The sequence below is a fragment of the Mirounga leonina genome, unplaced genomic scaffold (assembly GCF_011800145.1).
Source record: "Mirounga leonina isolate KUSES-001 unplaced genomic scaffold, KU_Mleo_1.0 Mir_239, whole genome shotgun sequence".
NCBI lineage: Eukaryota > Metazoa > Chordata > Mammalia > Carnivora > Phocidae > Mirounga > Mirounga leonina.
The window spans coordinates 62,548-84,648 of record NW_023270624.1 but is presented as its reverse complement, the minus strand read 5'-3'; the positions used below and the strand labels follow the sequence as shown (position 1 = coordinate 84,648).

The window sequence follows — 22,101 nt, the reverse complement described above, 5'->3', positions numbered from 1 at the left end:
CTCTTGATCTTGGGGTTGTGGGTTCAAGCCCCACCTTGGGTGTAGAGATTACTTAAAATCTTAGGGAAAAAAAAAAAAAAAGCTGATGTGAGTTTCCATGGATACGTTTTCTGCAAGTCCTGTGAAAAATACACCAGCAGCTACCACCATTGCTAAGCTCCAGCCTGTGAGTACCCCCCACCGCTGCCATTTTCCCAATGCCCTGAGAAAGTGGCCTGATGCCCTGGGTGTGCCAGGTCACCTGTTCTGACAACCCACAGCTCCAAGTTGGATTCAAGAGACAGCTAGCAGTCCTGCAAATAGGAGCATGCCTTTTTGCAGGGATGCCAGGCTTGCAAGGGGGCTTAAAACCAAGCCTCTCTTCTAACCCGGAAAGAGAGGCTTTACAACAACCTGAGGGAATATGAAAGAAGCCCCTTCCAGCTGGCACTTGGATATGAGGAACGGTAATTTAGAGAAGATAAAAGAAATAGGTATTAAAGATTCTTATACACCTAGGTATTCTTCAGAATGGGTATCCATTATATGCTCCTTTTAAGTCTTACCAGTTCCTCCAAGATGCTCCCTCTAGCCTTCTCTCACCCTCTTCTCCCTGTACATGTTCCCCCTTGCTCTTTTCCTTCAGCTCTCCTCCTTCCTTCCTGGGTTCAGTACACCCCCCCCCCAACGGCAAGCAAGAATTTGCTTTTGAGCAGCCCCCTCTTCCCTTGTTCTGCTCCCCAGCTGCTGCTGTGTAAGGTAGAACCTGCATTCAGAGATGGGTGAGTATTCCAGCCCTGAAACACAGTTCCACTTCTTGTTGCTCAGATTTTCCCTCATGGCTCCTCAGGCTCAGTCAGGACCTCTGGGAAGTGTCCCAGATTGCATACTGGGAATTTGTTAGTTTCCTAACAAACACTCCCAGTAGGTGCCCTACTGTAGGCATGTCAAGGCTGGGTTTCAACTCCCTCCCTCTCCAAACATAAGGCTCTCAGAACCACTAAACGACAGATGGTGGGCTACTTTTCACCAGACTGTCCCAATCTCTTGATCCTATTCAAAGAGGAAGAGAACAGGAGATGGGGTGAGTTTCTTCTATGGCTTGTCTACTACAGGAAAGGAATATAATGGTAGGTAATGGGGATAACCCCATTGGGCACCGTTCTAATTACGGATGTCAATAATTGGAATTGGAATACCAACTTCACAACAACCCTAATGTGTGTGCCACTATCATCTTTATTTTGCAGATGGGGATATGGCAGCACAGTTGTTAAGAAACTAATCCAAGGTCACTCAGAAAGTGACAGATTTGGGGTGCTAAAACAGCCTGGGACCAGCCTCGTGGAAGAATCTCCTTCAGATTATGCCTAGGCAGAGACCTGGATAATTAGGGAGTTATATCTGGGTGAAGCAGTGAGACAAAAGCCGTTTAGGTGGGAGAATATGCCCAAAGACATAGAGGCAACAGCCTGGCATGTGTGTGTCAGACTTCCATTTCAGGCAGATGGTTCTGCTGGCTGCAGGATGGACTGAAATGAGTGCACATGACCCTTTAGGAAACTTTTTGTCCAGCCAGAACCTGATGGGGTCAGATCTAGGATGGCAGGAACAGAGACAGAGAAGGTGGCCTAGATTTGAGGAAATAAAAATCAGCAGGACTTGATGGTTGCAATTTGTTGGGTTTGTTCATTATTTACTCAGCAGATATGTAAGAAGTACTTGCTATATGTCCATCAGCACTATGATAGAGAAGCTGCATGTACAATGTTAACAGCACATTTACCATCCTTGCTCTGTAGAACCTACGATTCAAGTTTGGGCCCAGAGAAGGAGAGGAGGGATTCCAGGGTGCCTTGAAGATTCCATTAGGGCAGGTGGTGTTCCTCAAACCAAACAGTGACCAATTAATGAGGGGTTCAATCATACCAGTGGATCTTGAACAGCATCTTACTTAGGGAAAATAGAACAGAACATATCAGGGTGCCTTGAATGCCATAAGGGAAATTCTGTTTCTGTTATATATGTACAAGTCTGTATTGGATTAACATGTGCAGTGCATTTCTTAGTGAGGGTCGAGTAAACCTTGTAAAACCTTGGGTTATGGAAAACCACACACTTAGAACTCTGAACTCCTTGAAGGGATTGATCATGCCTTACATTTTTGTTCCTGTAAAGTGGATGGATAAATGGATGGGTTATGTATGTATATGATGGATGGAATTAAAATGAATGGGTAGCTGGGTGGATGAATGGATGCATGCATGCGTGCATAGATAGGTAAGTGGACGGTGAATGGAAGCATTATCAATGAAGGCAAAAAAGATCTACAGAAGTCAGTGTAGGGCATGCTGAGTCTGAGGTATCTAAGTGGTCGCAGGACAGTGCTGATGGACATAGAAGTAAAAGTCGCGGGAGAGATCAGGGCTAGGAGGCCGAGGCTCTGCAGGCAGCACTAAAGGAGTTAACTGGGGGCGCCTGGGTGGCTCAGTCGGTTAAGCGGCTGCCTTCAGCTCGGGTCGTGATCCCAGGGTCCTGCTGAGCAGGGAGCCTGCTCCTGCCTCTCCCTCTGCTTATACTCTCTCGCTTGCACTCTGTCTCTCAAATAAATAAATATAAAAATAAAGGGGTTAACCGTTTTGAGGAGAAAAGTTGGGAGGCACGCGAGCCCCCACGCGAGATCCTTAGCCCTCACAGCAACTCCGCGCCACCGCAAGCCCCACCTCGCTGCGTTTCTGCAGCGCACGCCCCCGCCCCCGAGCGCAGCCTCTGAGAAGACGTTCTCACTACCACAAAGGTCTCCGGCTAGAAGGGCCGGAAGTGCACCAGAGCTCGAGCTTGGCCGCCGCACTCCCCCCCGTTTTGGGTCAGTTCCTGCGTACCGGCTCCGGTGAGACCGCCGAATCTCATGTATCTGGCTAACTGGAGCGGCGGTAAGCCGCTCAATGGCTTAAATTGATTCTTTCCACCTCTACTTATTCTCACTAGTCTTTTCTTCTTCGGGCTGGCTGCATGGCCGGCCGGGCTCCCAGCTGTGGCGTCCCCTGGGGCATCATAGAGAATGTGGTCCTCCGTCGGCTCAGTCTACCCCTTCCCGAGTGTGGGTTAGAGCGCCTACGTCATTTTCTGTCGCCTCGGGCTGGGTGAGGAGTGTCGACACCTGAGGAGGACGCCGCTGGATCGGGTAAACCCGGAGGGAAGCAAGAAACGTCAGGATCTGGGTTTGCAAGCTGAGCCTCAAAGGAAAGTGGAGGCTGCAGCCTGGTTCAGCCCCCAATGCCCTTGGAGGGCGGCTGAGTCTGGACCGCGGGCTTTCGCGCCTTGAGCTGGAAAAAGCCTGAGGGAAGGGAGGAAGGCATCTCTGCGGGCCTGAGGAGGAAGAGCAGGGTTGAGAACAGCCTTGGGTCACAAGCGTAGCTTGGAGGCAGGCCCGCAAAGCAGTCCCCCAGCTCCTCAGCTCCGAGCTGAGGCATCCACACACACAGACTGCGCATTAAAATGGCTGGCTATGCCACTATTCCTAACCCCATGCAGACCCTTCAGGAGGAAGCGGTTTGTGCCATCTGCCTGGATTACTTCAAGGATCCTGTGTCCATAGGCTGCGGGCACAACTTCTGCCGAGGGTGTGTGACCCAGCTGTGGGGCAAAGATGAGGAAGACAGGGAAGAGGAGGAAGATGAATGGGAGGACGACGATGTGGAGGGGGCCATCGGTGGATGGGACAACTCTATTCGAGAGGTTTTGTACCAGGGCAATGCTGATGAGGAGGTGTTCCAGGACCAAGATGATGAACTCTGGGTTGGTGACGGTGGCGTCAGAAATTGGGACAACGTGGACCAGGAGGAAGAGGAGGAGGAAGACCAGGACTATTACCTGGGAGGCTTGAGACATGACCTGAGAATTGACGTCTACCCAGAAGAGGAGATAATGGAAGAATACGATGAGGACGACCAAGAGCTGTATCCTGACACCCACCTGCCTCCTCCGGCCCCTCCACGTCAGTTCACCTGTCCCCAGTGCCGAAAGAGCTTTACACGTCGCAGCTTTCGTCCCAACTTGCAGCTGGCCAACATGGTCCAGATAATTCGCCAAATGTGCCCCACTCCTTATCGAGGAAGCTGGGGGAATGACCAGGGCATCTGCTCCAAACACCAGGAAGCCCTGAAGCTCTTCTGTGAGGTGGACAAAGAGGCCATCTGTGTGGTGTGCAGAGAATCCAGGAGCCACAAACAGCACAGTGTGGTGCCATTGGAGGAGGTGGTGCAGGAGTACAAGGTGAGAGGCACAAGGGGGAAAGAGGGTGAGGGGTTGAAGGGAGCGGAGAGAAAAGGGGAGCTGGGAGAGATGGGTACTTGCTAGTTGAACCTCTTTTTTGTGAGAGATGAGGGCACAATAATGGAGATGGGCATATGTAGAGAAAGGAGACAAATTGGTTGAGGCCGACTGGCTTCCCCGGGGAAGCTAAGCAAAGACACAACAGTCACCAGAAGCCTACTACTGTTATTCCCTTTGAATCTGAGTATAGGTGACATATCCCTAGTATTTGATTTCCCTCTGTTGAGTCCTGAGTGTGTACGTGACCAAGATCCCAGGACCCTTAACACATAGGAATGGAAAGCCATAATACTTGTAGATAATAGACATTTGGGAACTCAGAGCAGTGTCAAAACAGATGACTGGAGAAAAAACACACATACAAAAAAACATGACTGGTATTGATAGGCTGAAATGCCAGGTTTGAGTCCTGGACAAATTAAGTGCAACTGGACACACCCCCTTCCCAAAGTCTGAGGTTGCTTCCTCACCCATCAGTAGGGTCTGTTTTCCCTACAGAGGGAGGCAGAGGACATAAACATCTTTTTGATGGATCAGAAGCCTCATGCCCTGATCACTCTCCTTTCCTGGTATTTTATCACAGTGAAAGGAGTGAGGGATTTAGGAACAGATGACCTGGCTCTGCCACTTACTGTCTAATCTTGGGCAGGTCTCTACCTCTTAGCTTATTTTCCCCTAGGCTTAAGATTAAGAGATCATGTATGTGAAAGTATTTTATAAACCATAAAGCACTAAGCAGATGTATGCTTTTTTTCATATTCCTCTAACTTGTCTTCTTTTCTTTGGGTTCTGATTTGGTTAATACATTGCCGAGTTACTACAGAGTTGTCTCAATGACAGTTTGAATACTGCCTTCCTTACCAAAAGCCTAGGTGAATGTGACTCCTAGCAGTACCCAAGGAAGGAGAGAATGTCTCAGGCCCGTAAAAGTCTTATCCTGGATATTCATTAGCAGCTGCATACACATTTCAGTGTACTTTACAGTTTATAAAATATTTCCTCATGTTCTCCTATAGCAGTGGTTTTCAAATTGTGGGGGTTGACCAATTAGTGGGTCTTAAAATAAATGGGTCATGCCCAGCATTATTTTAATATTAAACAGAATATATCAGAGTGCATGGAACATATTAAGGTAAACACTGTCTTATGAAACTTTTAAATTTATGTACATGTGTGTATACTTGGTCTGAGAGTAAAATGTATTGCTTACTCTGGATTGCAGTCAAAACATAAACAGAACACTGTCCTAAGACATCGTACATTAGCTACTATCATACTCTTCCAACTTACAGTTACTGGTAAGTGGACACATAAGACACAAATCTTAACTACAAATCACTGCTAATTTCATCAAACAAACTTGACTTTAAGCACAAACCCTAGCACCATGCTTTCCCCAGGGTAACAAAGGTTGCTGCCCCGAGAAACTATGTCCTGTACTTCTGGGTTTTAGTACACTGAAGCTGATGTAAGAACGTAACCTTTCAATCCTCTGTTAGAATTTTCTGAAAGGATTTCAAAACTGAAATTTTAATTGAAAGCCAATTTAGACAGGAGAAAAGAGATGGTCTTTTCAACCAGGGAAGCCAGAGAACACTCTTACTTATAAAGCATACCAGTAAATATAAACCCCAAAACCAAGTAAAACAAATTGGGGATAAACCCTTTCAAAATATAGAATATTTAAAGGGAAATAAAACTTTTATGTTCAACCATATACCAGAATTTAGGTAGATGGTGTTGCCAAACATAGGAATTACATTGAAGAGGTAAAAATTTTTTATGTATGTATAAACTTAGTAATTGATGACATAGTTTTGTTACTGCCTTTCATTGCTCAACATATAACATTACAGTAGCATAATTTAGAATTTTACTGAATAAACTCTCATAATAATAATCATTATAATAAACTATTTTTGTATAATGGTTTATTTAATATTATGCATTATCCATCACACAGTTCTGGTTACAGTGAATTTTTGTCAGCTACCAATTCAACACATTTTTTATCTACTTTGGAGGTAAGCATGCTTTTTAGTTTTAGGGACTGAGTAGAGTGTTGTCACTCACAGACTCAAGGAATAGTCAGTGATTTTTAGGAATAGGAGAGAAAGGCATTCTCTCCCTCACAAATTATTTTAGCATTGCAGATATGGCGAAGAGTTATAGTTTACAAAATTATAGTGTATAATGTTAAAAAGAAAAAACATTTCATAAGAAATAAAGTTGGAAAGAACTCCTTGGCTGGTGGGAGTACAAAGATAGAACAAGCAGCATTCAGAGTAAGGCCTATAATTAATGAGGTATGACAGGTTGGGTAGCTGCAGATGTTCACTGTGGGTGGGAACATACTGCTATTTTTATAGCATATCCAAGATAGTTATGTTGTTTTGAGGTCAATGTTCTTTTAAAGTTTAATTTTGTATAAAAAGAGGCTTTTTAGCTCTGAAAAGCTTACTTATTTGCATCTCCCATTTTGTCCATCCCATGAGTTAGAGTTCATCTTGACTCTTCAAGCTAGAATCAGAGGATTATGAAAGTAAGATCATTTATAGATTTGACCAAGGGCACCATTAAATGGTGTCAGGTTTTAGGCGGCAGATGGGTGTATAAAAAGGAAATAAACAAAGATTTCACTTCTTGGGGCTCAGGCATAACTGGATGCCTATATTGCTCTGCCACCCAGCTGCCGCCAATAAAATCACTCATCGTTCTCCAAGAAGGACCAGATACTTCCACCATCGGTACTCCTTTTTCTGTTTTCTCCTTTGAGGTAGCTAAAGATGGCAGCCAAAAAATTTTTTGAGGCTTTTATCAAGTATATATTCACGTTATGACGCAGAAGATAGGGTGAACTTCTTCAGCTGAGTTACCTGAAAATGTTGGGCAGTGACACCATGCCAAACACTGTTAAATTTATGCTATAACAACAGTGGAGTATTCTGCAAAGCACAATTCTCTGCAGCTTTAAGATTGGACAGTATTGGAATATTAACAGCAATCTTCAAAGGCTATGAAAGCATAGTATTAAATAGCCCTTTTAATTGCAAAGGAGAAAAAAATGGAGAAACTTGTGAAGCCTAGCATTCCAAGTGCTGCCACAACTTTGAGAGGAAATTGAGGAATTCCAGACTTTCTTCATCTACTTCTGCAGTCTTAACTCTGGATTGATGACTGAGTATATCAAACTTCATGTTTTAAAAACATCAGCTCAGCCTTCTTTGCTTAGTTGAGAAGAATCTGATAAAAATGTGCTTTGCTTATGTTTAAAATAGGCTTTAAAAACTCTTGAGTGTGCTGGTTTCATAAGCCTAATACTTGACCACTAAAGACAGTATTTTTGAAGCTGTAGCAAATGAACTGAGTTGGAGGAAAACTATAATATTATAAGGGTATCCATTACAGTAGTGTTTTAAATCTGGGTTTTTGGCAAAAACTGAAGAAAACTGTGTTTAAGATGTACTGTAGCAATCACCACCAGGCATCAGCTTCCATCAACTGGCCCATAATCTACTGGAAATCTTCACCTTTCTGTCAGTTAACCTTTGTGAAAAATGGTAGATTCAATCCCAGTTTGCCTTGATTTTTGAAGATCTGTTCAGAATGCTGTTGAAGAGTATTTTCTGTTACATACTGAGGTTCCTTGGTTGTCAACTGTATTCAGCTGAATTTATGGACAGAACTGATTTTGGAACACCAATGACAAAACAACCCTCTGATTTTGAAACACCACCTAAAGAGAATCTGTACTTTAAAATTTCATAAATTAAAACTTTCAGCAGAATTTAATGCATTGAAGCTTAAAACACATAGACCATGAAATGTCAAAATGCAAGCACCAACATCCCTGCTTGTTTTGAAATACTTTAAGCAAAAAAAAAAAAGAAATACTTTAAGCAAAACTTACCAAAAATCCAGCTACACATAGCAAACTTATACTAAAAATGTCCAATTTGCTTGGCCATCTTTGAAGGACTAGATTCATAAAAGTTATTTCAAGAAAAAAAACATGAAATATCCAGAACTATTTGTTCTTGACGTTGTTCTTAAAATCTACCCGTGGTAGCTTTTGGAAAGAATGTTTTCACTGATATTTGGTCCTCACTGAAAGAACTTCAAGAGGAGTATGTAGAACTCAAAAGTCTGATTGTTTTGACTAGAAACTTCCAGATAAAGACTCTAGAGAAATTGGGATATAAAATGTCTAAAAAGATGAGAAGAATTCATTCCGTTTTCTCTTTACATCTTAAAAGCTTTTTTGGGGGGAGGGGGTATATCTAGCTCTGCGGAGAAAGCAGTACCAGAGTATTGTTAAAGCAGCTTGTGTTTTGTTACATCTTCTACACCACCTAGGAAAGAAAAGTTAAGGCTTAACAGTGACTGGGTTATCACATCATCTGAATAAATTTTGCCTTACAAAATTACCGTTGCTTTGATTTTTAGTCATGATACTTAATTGTGAAATTTTAAATAGCACTGAAGGTGGGAAAATGTGAGATTTTTAGGTAATATGAGAAGTAGAGCTATGGGTTACAAAAACATTGAGAAAAACTGGTATATTCATATTCACCAGATACTCATCTGTTTAATGAATGTTTTCCCTACTAGGTTCAGCTGTTGACTGCTGTATCACAAGTCAGACTGTTTAAACTTGCTCCTCGCTACTCCTGTGGCTGTACCTGGGACCTCATCTTTACACAGACTTGCTACACATCTGAAATCCTCATCTCCAGTTGCACTATGACCTTAGCTCTTAGCCTTCTAGTGCAGTCAAACACACTCCAGTTATACCTGCCCTTCAGTTTTATGGAGGCCACAGTTCCACTGACTCCTAATTTTTTTCCTTCCCAATTTAATAGACACTTGCTAGCCTTAATTATTATCCCACTGAGCCTGGACCTTATGAGTAGTCGGGACTTTTAAGAACTGATCCACACTGTAGCCTAGATCTATGTTTCTCAACCTCAGCACTATTGACATTTTGAGTAAGATAATTATTTTCGGGGGAGGGGGGCTGTCCTGTGCACTGTAGGATGCCTAGCAGCATCCCGGGACTCTACCCACCAGATGTAAGTAGCACTCCCCCACCAGCTGTGAAAACCACAAATATCTCCCAACATTTCCAAATGTCTTGTGGAGAGGGGTGAGAGAAACAAAATCATCCGTGGTTGAGAACCATTGGTCTCTACTCAGGGAAAGTGGTCAAATCCACAGATGTGCCATTACCAGCTTTACATATACCCTATAGCCAGTGACTGACCTACATGTTTAAAAGTGTTGAATGGAAGAATAGCTCCACCTAGCTAGAACCTTATTAAACGCAGTCTTAGTGGATTAATTGATACGACTCATACTTCTCCCAGCTCTTGGCAGGCAGGTGGCAGAGTCAGCAGACCTTTTTTTAAACCAGAGCTGCCTCTGTCACTGCCATTTGGGAGAACAGGGGCTATGACAGATAAAGCAGTATATGAAATGAAGATCTAGAAATGATGAGTAAGGCAATCACTTCAGCAAACATCAGTTTCAGCAGAGCCAATCACTTTGACAGTCATTTTTTTCGCTTTGGTTTTTAAGTATTATGCAGAACTTATAAAACCAGAACCTGTCTGTTCCTGTTGGTGTGTGTGGCCCTGGAATCACACATATAACATCAGCTCCTAAAGCACTTCCTTAAAACCTAGGTCTCCTGCCACTGGCCATCAACCTCTGGCCCCTATGCCATGCCTCCAGAAATCTTTATAGGACCTAGAGTTCTATGCTATTCTCCACCCCCAATCCCTGACCCCCCGCCCCCGAAAGTTATCCTGTAATAGTGAGGTTATTACATTTACCAACTGCTAAAATAGGGTAACAAATAGGGGGACATAAGACAGCCTGCTGTACCAGGTCTAAAAGGACTTTGCAACAATGGAAGTGTTCTCAATCTGTGCTGTTTGATGTAGTAGGTATCATTAGCTACCTTGAGCTTGAGCTCTTGAAATGTGTCTAGTCCAACTCAGGAACTGAATTTTTAATTGTATTTAATTTTAATTAATTTGAAATAGCCATACATGGCTAGTGGCTGTCAAATCACAATGAATTGTACAGTTCCATAGAAATAAGGCAGGTTGAATTCTGGTCCTTTCTAGGACTCTCAGGAGTAGAAGCAAGTCCAAAGGGAAGATGAAAAAGAAGTGGGAACTCTCTTTTCCCAATCAAGAGAGGTAGGCTCAAAGGTGGTATTTTGGGGCATAGAAGAAAATATTTAAAAGAAGGCCTTCTTGTATTTTTTAAAAATGTGACTAAAACAGTCTTGAACCAGTTCCACTTGTGATTCATGTGGATCACATGTGAGAAATGTGATAGAGGAGAACTCTAATAGGAAGTAGCTAAAAAACAAACCGTTTTACCCTCTTCCCAAAAAAGAGCCGGGGCTGGGGCCTCAAAATAGGAGGAATATAAGAATAAATAAGGTTTTATTTGGTGCCTGACTTTTTGACAATGGGATGTGGGGCAAAACCTAGCATTAAAGTAGGTAAGTGGGTTCTTCCCTTTCTCCTCTCACACCTAAATCCTGACAGGGTGTTAAAGAAATCATGGAGTCCTAGAAGGGAAAGCAGTCTGTACTGGTAGTGATAATGAGAAAAGAGGAAGTGAGAGGTTTTCGGAATAACGGGGCTGAAAAGGAGGAGACTGTGAGAACTAAAAGTGGTGACAAATTTAACTTTTAATGATATAGTCTTTGCCCACAAACCATAGTCCTCAGAGGTACAGTCTGAGAACCCTGGGCAGGGGGAAATAGCTCATCTTGGCATGTGAGAAGTTGGAGGAGGAGATGTGACAGTAGACCAGCAAAGAAGGAAGGAAGAGTTACTACTCTTCTCCCCACCTCTATCCCTCCCAAAGGAGGAAAATGAGCTAGAAATAGCCTTAAAAAACAGGAAGGGGCTTATTCTTATTCGTCCATAGCTTAGGCCTTCCTAATCTTTTACCCCATCCTAAAGGACTCAGATGCAGAGTTGGTCAGAGACTTCTGATTGACAATTCCACTTGGTACCAAGCAGGGCCCCACAAAAATGAAGGACAAAGGTCACCTGGAAGAGGATCACTGGAGGTCACACCCCCTTTCTGTCTGCATTTCTTAAGCACATAGAATCCTCTCTCTCCCCCTCCAGCAGAGGATGGAATTTCTCAGCAAGCTCTGGTTATTTAACCCAAGTATGAGCAGGAAGGACTGTTTCCTCTTCAGCCTTCTTATCTTGTGGTAAGTAGCCAGCCTCAAAGTTCCATTTCAACATATTCTCCCAACCCTAGTTCTTATCAAATTCTCTTCCAGGTAAAAAGCTGAAAAAAAGGGCACCCTGGGTCACCTTTTGTTTCTCCCTACCACCTAATGGTGTTCTAAATCCTTTAACAAGCTAGAGGCTTGCCTTCTCCTAGCATGTTTATAATTCTGCCTGGACTACAGTCCAGACCTGCCTGGGTCATGCCCACTTCCACAACCTCTGACTGCATATCTGCTGAAGCACCTAGGGTCTGGGGAATCCCACAGTCCATCTCCCAGGGAAAACACAACAGAATGCCTTAGCAGCTTTCTAGGGGACTGTTGACCTCAGATTTCTGCCTAAGATGGACACTAAATATTTATCAAGAGACATAAAGAAATGATACATGGTTTTTTGATAACATCTGTTCCCGGCATTGATTTAAGATCACATCCCTACCTCTCACCAGGAATAATGGAACAGAACCTAAGAATAGAACTTCCCCTGTTTCCTTCCAACCTTTTTAAACTTAATTCTTTAGGTCTCATCATGAAATAGTTTCTATAATCAGAGCCCAATTCTAGATACTGGAGTGAAGAAGGTGGGGTAGGGAGGAGAGATATGGATTAGATGAAATGTTGACTCACTCATAAGGCCAGTAGGAAGTTCTCAGTGCCTCCTTTTATAGGACTCTCATGACTCTCCTACAGATCCTCCTGTCCAGCTTCTAAACTCTTCTTTCTAGTCTCACTCTTCCGACCTACCCTCCACTCTGACAACAAATGACTGTCAGCAAAATCAAGTCTAGGCAGGAGAGGGATTACGATAATCCTAAAGAGACAGTCCTAGGCTTCAGGACAAAATTCCTTACTAGTCAACTCCTCGATAGGGGCTTCTTGATCACCTTGGGTTTCACTCTATCCTACCTTCCCATTTGAAACCATCTCCCAAACCTCTGCATGCAAACCACTCTTAACACCTCTTCCCCATGGTGATCCCTCTGCCTGAAACACCCTTTAACTACTTGCCCTTAACTACTTAGCCTATGACGCTAGTCACCAAGATTAGAATCTTCCACAACCAAACCCTCCACCAGCAAATGCAGCCCAAACAGACCAGTCCCTGACCTCAGGGCACTGAGGAAAAGCCCTGAGGGATTCAAATAAGGGCAAATTGAACTAAGTGCTGTGAAGGCCCCGAACACCATCACCATGAGGGCATGAAACAAGGAACCTAACCTAGACTTGAGGGTCACAAGAGGGCTTCCCTGATGTGGCAACCTAAGTTGAGACCTGAAGGAAACTTAGATTAACTAAGAAAAGTGAGGGTGGGATATGGTGGGCCTTCCAGGCAGAATAATGTGTGTGTTCTGTGTGGGAGAGAACTGACAGTTGGAAGAGCATGGGAGAGCCAGGCTAGCCACAAAAGGAGTATGGGGCATGCCAATGCCAACCACACTGAATCTGCAGAGGAACAGCAAAATGAAGGGAAGCCACTTGCTTTAGCTGACAGAGGCCCTCTGGTCTTGGCCACAGCCCTTTCCCTCAGCCCCTCACCTATCACCCACAATAATCCTCACCACCTCATGGAAGGGAAGACCTGTCTCATCTCCTGAATGCTGGCAGGAGGGAATAGAGGCCTCTGTTCCTAGAAGAGGTCATAGGCCTCTAGCAGGGAAACGAGAGGGGCTTCTTCCAGCTGTGTCGATCTTAGGGATTCCCAGCAGAAAAGGAATGGTGAGAAGGACTTACCCCCCCTTTTTTTAATTTTATAAATTTATTTGACAGAGTCAGCGAGAGAGGAAACACAAGCAGGGGGAGCTGGAGCGGGAGAAGCAGGCTCCCTGATGAGCAGAGAAGCCCATGTGGGGCTCAATCCCAGGATGCTGGGATCATGACCTGAGCTGAAGGCAGACGCTTCACGACTGAGCCACCCAGGCACCCCAGGGACAGACTTCCTTAGAAGAGCATTTCCAATTTCTCTCCTTTGTTTACCTTGTCTGGGCCTGAAGGTGGTACCAGTGGGGACATGGGAGAGGACGGGCAGCCCAAGGGATGGGACCAGAAGTGGGTGGGGAACTTACCAGAGGGGTGGCCTGAGGAGCACAAAGAAGACTCTGCAGATTAACTTTCCCCAATTTCTCCCAAGGTCAGGTGGGGCCCTCCAGCAGGTTTCCACCTCCCAGAGGCCAGATCAAAGACACGTGTAATGAAAAGGCCCAGAGGCCCTACCGATGCCTACAGAGGCAGCAGACTGTTATGGGAAGCAGGCGGCTTATTCTTAAGATGCATCCCGCAGCCGAGAGAAGTCATCCCACTGGAAGGGGCCAGGCTTGAGGAGTGAGTAGTCCAGGTGGGCCCATACGCCTAGCAGGGAGCTGCGGGGCCCCAGAGGGAAGCAGGCATGTATGGGGCTTAACTCCAGCTTGGGCTGAAGAGGGGAAGGCTCCCGCTGCACCCGGTCCCTGCACCCAACCCCTGCACCCAACTACACCCAAAGTGTCCGGAGACTCAGGGCCAGGCCTCCCTCGATTCAGGAAGGCCCCTCGGTGGTTTTGTGGCTTGCCGGCATCCTCTCCAAGAGAAGGGAGGCCAGGCACTGATTGGAGGAAAACTTCCGAGGTGGAAAGCCCAATCCTGTGGTCCGGTCGTCCGGAAGTCCATTACATCCCATTCCTCCCTCTCCACTGGCATTGCCAGATCGGTGCTGGTGGGCTCCAATGCAAAACCCGAGTTCCTGCCTCGGCCCAACAGGAGGGGGCGCTGCCAGAACCGTCTCAAAGAGTATGGGGCTGGCGTAGGGCGAGGCCCTCGGGTTGCGGGAAGCCAAAGACAGCTACAGAAATCTCGGTCTGGTCTCGGTAGCCCGAGGGGAGGACTCGAAGAAGGGGTCCGCCCAGAGGGGGCCTGGGGAGGGCGGGGCTAGCCTGGGAACCAACCGTTTCTGGAAAAGGGCCGGGCGGTGCCGAAAGGTCGCGTTCTAGAGCAGGCCTGAGACCTGGGAGGCTCGTTTTAAACCTGCACTCCTGGGAATGCCTGGGTGGCTCAGACGGTTAAGCGACGACCTTCGGCTCAGGTCATGACCCCGCATGGGGCTCCTTGTTCAGTACGGAGCCTGCTTCTCCCTCTGCCTGCCACTCCCCCTGCTTGTACGCTCTCTCTGATAAACAAACAAACAAAATAAACCTGTACTCCTGGCCCTACCTCAGGGATGTTGATTCCACAGGGGCTCCCTGGCAACATTCAAGAAAACAGAGAGCCAAATGAGGTTTCTCGAGGGGTAAATATGACTAAGGAATGATCTCTTTAGAGAGTATAGATAGGAGATAAAGGAAGTGTGTTCTTGAACTGAGAGCAAATCCTCTGCATGTACAGGCCAACAGCCAGGGGAGTGAGTGTTTGCACTGCGCATCTCCACTTGAAGATGCGCCGAATCTCTCACCTCCCCATTTGTCCCAACCGCCCAGAGTACTTGGCATGACCCGAGCTATGAACAGCGAGCTGGATATTGGTGTGGGTGAAGGTAGGGGTCTCTCATGACCACAGGACAAACAAAACATGTGAGTCGGGGTGCAGTTCGAGTTTAGTGTTGCTAAAGAGAAAAGACAAGTGATGTACACAACCGGGACCCTTGAAACATAGGCCCGCACCCTGAGAAGCCACAGTCCTTCTCCACGCCTGCCGGCCCTGTCAACTGCCCCTCACCTCCATCCCACTGTTTGGTTTTCAGCAGCTCCAAAACTCCAGCTCAGGACTTTTGGCACTGACTCCTTCCCCGCCCCCCACCTCGCCCCGCCCCCGTCATATTCGGTCCCTCTGACTGGAACCTTATCCTCCCATATATCCACAGGGCTGTCTCCTACTTCTCCTTCCTCTTTGCTCCAATTTCCCTCTCAATCTGCTTTCCACTCACCCCATCAAATGTACACTCCAAGAACACCAAGTCCTCACCGTCTTGCTCACAGCTGTATCCCCCAAGACCTAAAACAAGAGCTAGGTAGTTTAAGTTTGCCTGCATTTACTCTGCCAGGCATTGCTCTGGACGCTTAAACCTATCTTAACTCATTTACTCTCCTCAACACCACTTTCGGTAGGTACTATTATTTCCAACCTCGTTTCACAGATGTGAAAATACGTGTTACAAACAAAATAAATACGTATGTATAATCTCCCCTTATTTTGCATAGATGACAGCGACTGCTATCACCCTGGTCTGTGCCTCTCCCCCTTTAAAAAAATTTGTGACAAGGGCGCTATCTGCCAGCATCATCTCTTAATACCAAGGATGTGCGGTAGTGGGAGGCACCACATATTCACATACCATGCGGTTAAATGGGAGGCCGGTAGGCAGCCCGGGAACCACGTTCCACTGTTTCCCAGTCTGAGGGCACCTCCTTGGGGGCACGCCTGGACCCGCAGACCGGCCGACCTTTCTGTGAGGTGGTGAGGCTCAGAGCCGGCTTTCGACCCGAGTCCGCAGAAGTCAGAACCCGGAGGCCTTTCCTCTCCTTCTAGTTTCTGCGACGCCTCTCCGCACTCCTGCCACGGCGAGAGCTGGGTGGCCGACAAGCAGCCCACAGGCTGATTTTTCGTTCCGTAACCCATTCCTGTCTGAACTTCTGCCTGGACTAAGTCCTTCCGGACAGGGAGTGCCTCAGTCAATTCCCTCAGAGCAAAAACCTCTTGAGGGAGCAGCTGTCCACTGCGATGGAAATCTGTCAGGGTTTAGTAGTTCACCTGAGCAGTGTACTTTAAAAGCTGACTACCATATTTTTCATATTGCTTACCGTTACTCACAGTTCTCACCTCGAAATTAAGCTCCCTCAGCGTCGCCCTCCGAGGCACCAAGCGGAAAGGGCGGGGCTCGCGCTGTGCCACGTGGGGGCAGTGAAGGCGCAGGGCGATCCTTATGGGAATATGCTGTGCGCTTACCGTCTTCCGCTTCTTACACATCATGCCCCAGTGTACGTTTGAGGGGCCTTTTTAAACGCTTGGTGGGGTTGGTTTCAGCATGTTTTTGTATAGCACTGCCAAACTATGTTGCGTAGCGAGGGAACCATGAAGTTTTGTCTTTCACCTCGCCCTTTGCCCTACGTGGTGCCGCCATCTTAAGCAGAAGTGCATTATGGGGGCCGCCGTTTTTGCTCGAACGGGCGGGTATTTCCGGTTCCGGCGGGGGCCTTTTCTCCCTTTTCCTCCGCAGGGCCGGGGCGGTAGTGGCTGTGTTGCAGGTCTCTCTGAACTATCCAATTCCATCCTTGTCGCCGCGGCGACATCCGCACTCGCCGCCGCCATGACTGAGCAGATGACACTTCGTGGCACCCTCAAGGGCCACAACGGCTGGGTGACTCAGATCGCAACCACTCCCCAGTTCCCGGACATGATACTGTCCGCCTCTCGAGGTACGGGCTAAGGTGCGGGGCAAAGGATTGAGGGATGAGTGGGTTGCGCGCGTCGCCCGGCGTTGCCAGTGGCGCGCGAGTTGGCGGCTTGGAAAACTCCGTCCCGGTGTGAGTTGGGGCATGCGGACCCGGGCCTAGGCTTCAGCCCGGATAAGCCCGTGAGGCATTCCCACTTGGCGGAGATGGAGACCTAGATTAGCTCGTGGCTGGCAGGAGGATTGCAGGGTTGGAGTTTTATTTCATACCCACCTTCTCGCAGGTGTGCCTGAGTGTTCACAGAAGCCTGCGGGGTCGGGCGGGGCAGTGATGATCCCAACATGCCATCTGAGTGCTTGTGCTGAGATCCAGAGGCTGTTTCTGAGCTTCTGCCCGGCCCTGTGCTTAGTGGGTAGTGGATGGACTCCAAGGGAAAGTCGTGTCTCCAGTCTCCTTGCTGGCCCGTGCCTTTTTTCCCCCCTGCCTTCGGTTTTTTCATTCTCTGAACTTGGCAGCGGTTCGAGGCCTCTTGTGCCTTTTGTTGGCCTCCACACTATTAAAAGTAGGCTGAGGCTGGGGTAATGTTTGGTGCTTAATTGGAAAGCTTGTTCAGTCTAACATGTTTCATTGAAAGCATCCACTCTGGTAGCGTGTAAAGCAACTTTTCCAAATTCAGCACTTGTGGCAGCCCTCAGCAGCAATTGTTAAGAATCTCACAGCTAGTCTTCCCACACCCAAGCAGTAGTGTTTATGCTTTAGATCTCAGATCTCAGACTCAAAAAAGATGTTTAATTGATCTGAATGTTAGAAAAGAGCATCCAAAATCTGCTAAAGTTCTGTACCCCTGAGTTTAATCTTTATGGCATTACTCAGTTCTACTTGACTGTTTTTTGAATAGCCAATCACTTATCCTTGACTAATAACGGCTCTCAGCCTGTGGTTCTCCTCCACCTTTGTGTGTCTTTGTTATCTTTTATGTCCACCAATGAACTTGAGGGATCCTGGATTATCCAGTAGATCAGCAAGGGGCTATGGGATTCCTCACTGGGTTTTCTCTCTTACCTCCCCTAGATAAGACTATCATCATGTGGAAGCTGACGAGGGATGAGACTAACTATGGCATCCCGCAGCGTGCTCTTCGGGGCCATTCTCACTTTGTTAGTGATGTGGTGATCTCCTCAGATGGCCAGTTTGCCCTCTCAGGCTCCTGGGATGGAACTCTTCGTCTTTGGGATCTCACAACGCAAGTAGCTGGTCGATTAACTTTGGGGCACTGGGAAAAAGCTGGGCAGAAATGATGTACATGTGTTGGGAGGTGGTTTCCAAGGGACAGTGAGGTTCATTGTGGGAACTGTAGGGCAAGAGAGTACCTAGAAAAGATAGTTGGATTTGTTTGGTTTCCATCCTTGCTGCTTTTTAATTAGTTAGGCAGAATTGTTAGGAGTGGGCTGGTTGAGCAGTTTTGCCACATACTGTGGCGGGGAGTTGGCAAGTGTTTGAAGCTGGTAAGCTTGGGAGCTCAGTCTTTGGATGGTCAGGCATAATGGAGGATCCCAGTGATGACAGATGACATTGTCAGCCAATCCCCATGCGGGAGTGAGGACATGTCCTGCAATTCTGAAGGGATTCTCTGGCATATGCTCAACCGTGGGCCTGTTGTGATCAGACCCATGTCCAGACTCATGTGATTAATGGCAGCTCCAGTGAGACGAAAAGGCCAGGGAAATAGTCTGATGTGAAGGATGTTTGCGGCATTTAGAGACTGACCAAGTCCTCCTCTTCAGGGGTACCACCACACGCAGATTTGTAGGACATACCAAGGATGTGCTGAGTGTGGCCTTCTCCTCCGACAACCGGCAAATTGTTTCTGGCTCCCGAGATAAAACTATCAAGCTGTGGAATACTCTGGGTGTATGCAAGTATACTGTCCAGGTAACTGTGAAGGCACATGTAGAAAGCACATGTTGAAGATTCTCTCCTATTCTTCTCATCTTGCCAGTACGTGGTGATTTCAAGCCTGGCCTGGACTCTAAAGGGTTTTGTTAATACTAAGATTTGGGTTCTGGGGGTGTGAATACTTCCCATTAACTGAGGGAAGGGGTGGTGGGTTTCATGGGGACCAGGATCGTTTCTCCTGATTTCTGTCTTCTGCAGGACGAGAGCCATTCGGAGTGGGTATCTTGTGTCCGATTTTCACCCAATAGCAGCAATCCCATTATTGTCTCCTGTGGCTGGGACAAGCTGGTCAAGGTGAGCTTGGAACCAGGGTGTAGGGCCTTTACCAGCCAGAATATTCTCCCACTGCCTCCCAGGTGGTCATAGGCTCTAACTTCGAAGGCTTTGTCCCTCAGTTGGCTTTTACTATGGCTGTCTTCTAAGTACAGACCATTAGTTTTTAATACTTTCTCTGAAGTAGCTAATTAAGCCCAGTGTCCCCCATAAAGCAACACACAGAACATTTGTTATTTTTTTTAATCTTAATTGTCCTTGGGTGACCAAGACAAATTCTTTTAACCTTTTTGTTACTGATAGAATGAAAAATAGCCACCCTGTCTGGAATGCTTTTAAATAAGGTGCCATGCCTTTTTCATTTGTCCTGAGCCCTCCTGACCCCAGTGGATTCAGAGCCAGGTTCTTCACCTGTTACCCCCCAACCTCCCAAACCTAGGTATGGAACTTGGCAAACTGCAAGCTAAAGACCAATCACATCGGCCACACGGGCTACCTGAACACTGTAACTGTCTCTCCAGATGGATCCCTCTGCGCTTCTGGAGGGAAGGTATTCAGGAACTGGGAGTTACTACTCAGTGGGGGACGGTGTTTTAGAAAGAATACTTATGATAATGAGATAGCAGTCCAAGATTTCCTAAGATTGCTTTCTAGAAATGACATAGATAAGGCATACTGTTTGGAACAAAAAGATTATTTTCAGTAAAGCTGGTTTCTTGAAGCTATTGATTAGTAGGTTTCAGTTTTTAGAACTGATTGTAGTTATTTAGAAGTTGTCAGAGACGTAGCGTTGGTGAGGTTTCCTGCATGAAAGGAAAGGCTTTCAGAGAGAAATATTGGTATTTGAATCCTTAGCTTTTGGGACATTTGTGGGGGGAGGGACAGAATTTTGAGACTGTTGAGATTAACATCTGGAATAGGTTTCATATTGCCCTAATTCCCTTTCCTTATCTTTCCAGGATGGCCAAGCCATGCTGTGGGATCTCAACGAAGGCAAGCACCTTTATACACTTGATGGTGGGGACATCATTAATGCCCTGTGCTTCAGTCCTAACCGATACTGGCTCTGTGCTGCCACGGGCCCCAGCATCAAGATCTGGGTGAGTGTGGGCTATAGTTAAGGCCGAGCACCTGGCTGTACTCTGAGCCCTGGCAATGTTGTGATTTCCTCATATGTCACTGATGGGATTCAAGCTTCCTGAACAACCATGGGGCTATCAGTGGAGATCAAGGAAGAGCAAGTTAACAGCTTCCCAAGATTGGGATTTACAGTGGTGGCAGATATTTGTCTACTAAAGGGGATGGCAAATTACAACAATTTACTCAAACTCAGCACAGTTGACATGTTGGTCTAGATTGTTCTGGTGGGGAGGAAGGGAGGCACGGCACGGCACGCCTGTGCATTTTAGGCTGTTCAGCAACATCCTCAACCTCTACCTGCCTGCCCCCCGCTCCCCGCCAATGCTTGTAACAGAGTCCCTCCTTATCTTGGTTTTGCTCCTTCCCCAGGACTTGGAAGGCAAGATCATTGTAGATGAACTAAAGCAAGAAGTTATCAGTACCAGCAGCAAGGCAGAGCCACCCCAGTGTACCTCTCTGGCCTGGTCTGCTGATGGTCAGGTAAGTAGGTCTCTCCTTAAGTGACTTGGCTTCTACCTTTTCTCTCTCCCTTTATGCTCTTGGTGTGTCTTTGACATAAAGTAAAATGACAAAATTAGCCAGGGTGATTTGGGAGGACCAGATTAGCTGTGCCAGTGAATAGAGTACATGTTCCCGAATTGGAAGGAAAATTGATCTAGCAGGCAGTGATTACCTGCCTTCAGTTAACACCTTAGATAACCATTTTACAAAAGTATGAATCCTTAATACCAGCTGTTGGCTTCTCTAGGAATATATACTGCCTGCAACCTGGTGGTTAGGAGATTGGGGATCTTAAAAGAAAGGCCATCTTTATTACTAGAAATGCAGAGTTCTGTGGCTCTGACATGACCTATCATTGTCCTTTCTCCCTTGCAGACTCTGTTTGCCGGCTACACAGACAACCTGGTGCGTGTGTGGCAGGTGACCATCGGCACCCGCTAGAAATATGGCAGAGCTCTAGGAATAAAACATTGGTTTTCTGACTTTTAGAAAGTGTCTTTTTCTGATAAAAAAAGCTACTTTGTAATGCTATGCCACATCACAATATCCTGTGTCTCGAGTATAGATCCTCTAGGCCTCCCTTAAGCCTGGAGAAAATGTTCTTCAGGAATAGTAAAACCTCAGTCCTAGCTTATAAAGAAATAACAAATAGGCATTTTGTCATTCCTCAAAGCCCGATTACAAAACAAATATTCTGAAACTCCTCAGGTTAGTCTGTCGAGTTGGGTCTTTTTGTTGGAGATTTTTGAATCCATCTATGATGAAGCAACTCTTCACTAGAAGAATTGCTGCTTAATAATTTTTACTTCTTCCATTGTTAGACACTAAAAATTGTACAGAGTGGTCTGCAGGTATTTGTAAATATAATCACAGCTGACTTTTTTCTTCAAGTGGTGGGTAAGTAAGTAACATGCAGCATGTTGATGTAGCCTGTACAGATCTTCTATTTCCTTTTCTGTCAGCTCATAATGGTAATGAGATCTCTGGCTTTAGCTTCAACTTTTATGGTATCTCAGCTAGATAAAATCACACAGAAAGACTTTGGAAATGTGAAGATTCTTGGGAAAACCATAGTCCTAAAGCCACAATAGCAGCAAACAAACATCTTCAAGTGCATCCTGAAGAGGGTGCCAGTAAAAAAACAACTACTGTAGGTCATTCAGATGGGTCTAGGGAATGAGTATCAGTCTATGGGAATAAGGTCATGCTTGAGAAAGAGGGCTCACCAAATGTGACCAGTGCAAAAGGCAGGTTATCACAAGAAGGTACAATTAGTCCTCTGTTCTTTGGCAT

General features: G+C 46.2%; 2 protein-coding genes, 1 long non-coding RNA gene and 2 other non-coding genes across 5 annotated transcripts; 4 read left to right on the top strand and 1 right to left on the bottom strand.

Annotated features, from left to right (window-relative positions):
- The first annotated feature begins 64 nt into the window (after positions 1-64).
- Positions 65-9,346, top strand: TRIM52 (tripartite motif containing 52). The gene is made up of 2 exons (XM_035029359.1): positions 65-4,254; positions 8,926-9,346. Exons 1-2 carry the CDS (start codon positions 3,478-3,480, stop codon positions 9,238-9,240), a joined length of 1,092 nt encoding a protein of 363 aa, XP_034885250.1. The 5' UTR covers positions 65-3,477; the 3' UTR covers positions 9,241-9,346.
- Positions 9,347-13,564: 4,218 nt separating this feature from the next.
- Positions 13,565-16,565, bottom strand: LOC118026500. The gene is made up of 2 exons (XR_004683596.1): positions 15,990-16,565; positions 13,565-15,541 (listed from the first exon to the last, which is right to left on the bottom strand). It is a non-coding gene; the product is annotated as an uncharacterized LOC118026500 (long non-coding RNA).
- Positions 16,566-16,720: 155 nt separating this feature from the next.
- RACK1 (receptor for activated C kinase 1) lies at positions 16,721-21,296 on the top strand. The gene is made up of 8 exons (XM_035029357.1): positions 16,721-16,962; positions 18,010-18,181; positions 18,723-18,870; positions 19,093-19,188; positions 19,607-19,717; positions 20,127-20,267; positions 20,677-20,787; positions 21,184-21,296. Exons 1-8 carry the CDS (start codon positions 16,854-16,856, stop codon positions 21,247-21,249), a joined length of 954 nt encoding a protein of 317 aa, XP_034885248.1. The 5' UTR covers positions 16,721-16,853; the 3' UTR covers positions 21,250-21,296.
- Positions 17,260-17,327, top strand: LOC118026547. The gene has a single exon (XR_004683612.1). It is a non-coding gene; the product is annotated as a small nucleolar RNA SNORD95 (small nucleolar RNA).
- Positions 18,488-18,566, top strand: LOC118026546. The gene has a single exon (XR_004683611.1). It is a non-coding gene; the product is annotated as a small nucleolar RNA SNORD96 family (small nucleolar RNA).
- Positions 21,297-22,101: the final 805 nt, after the last annotated feature.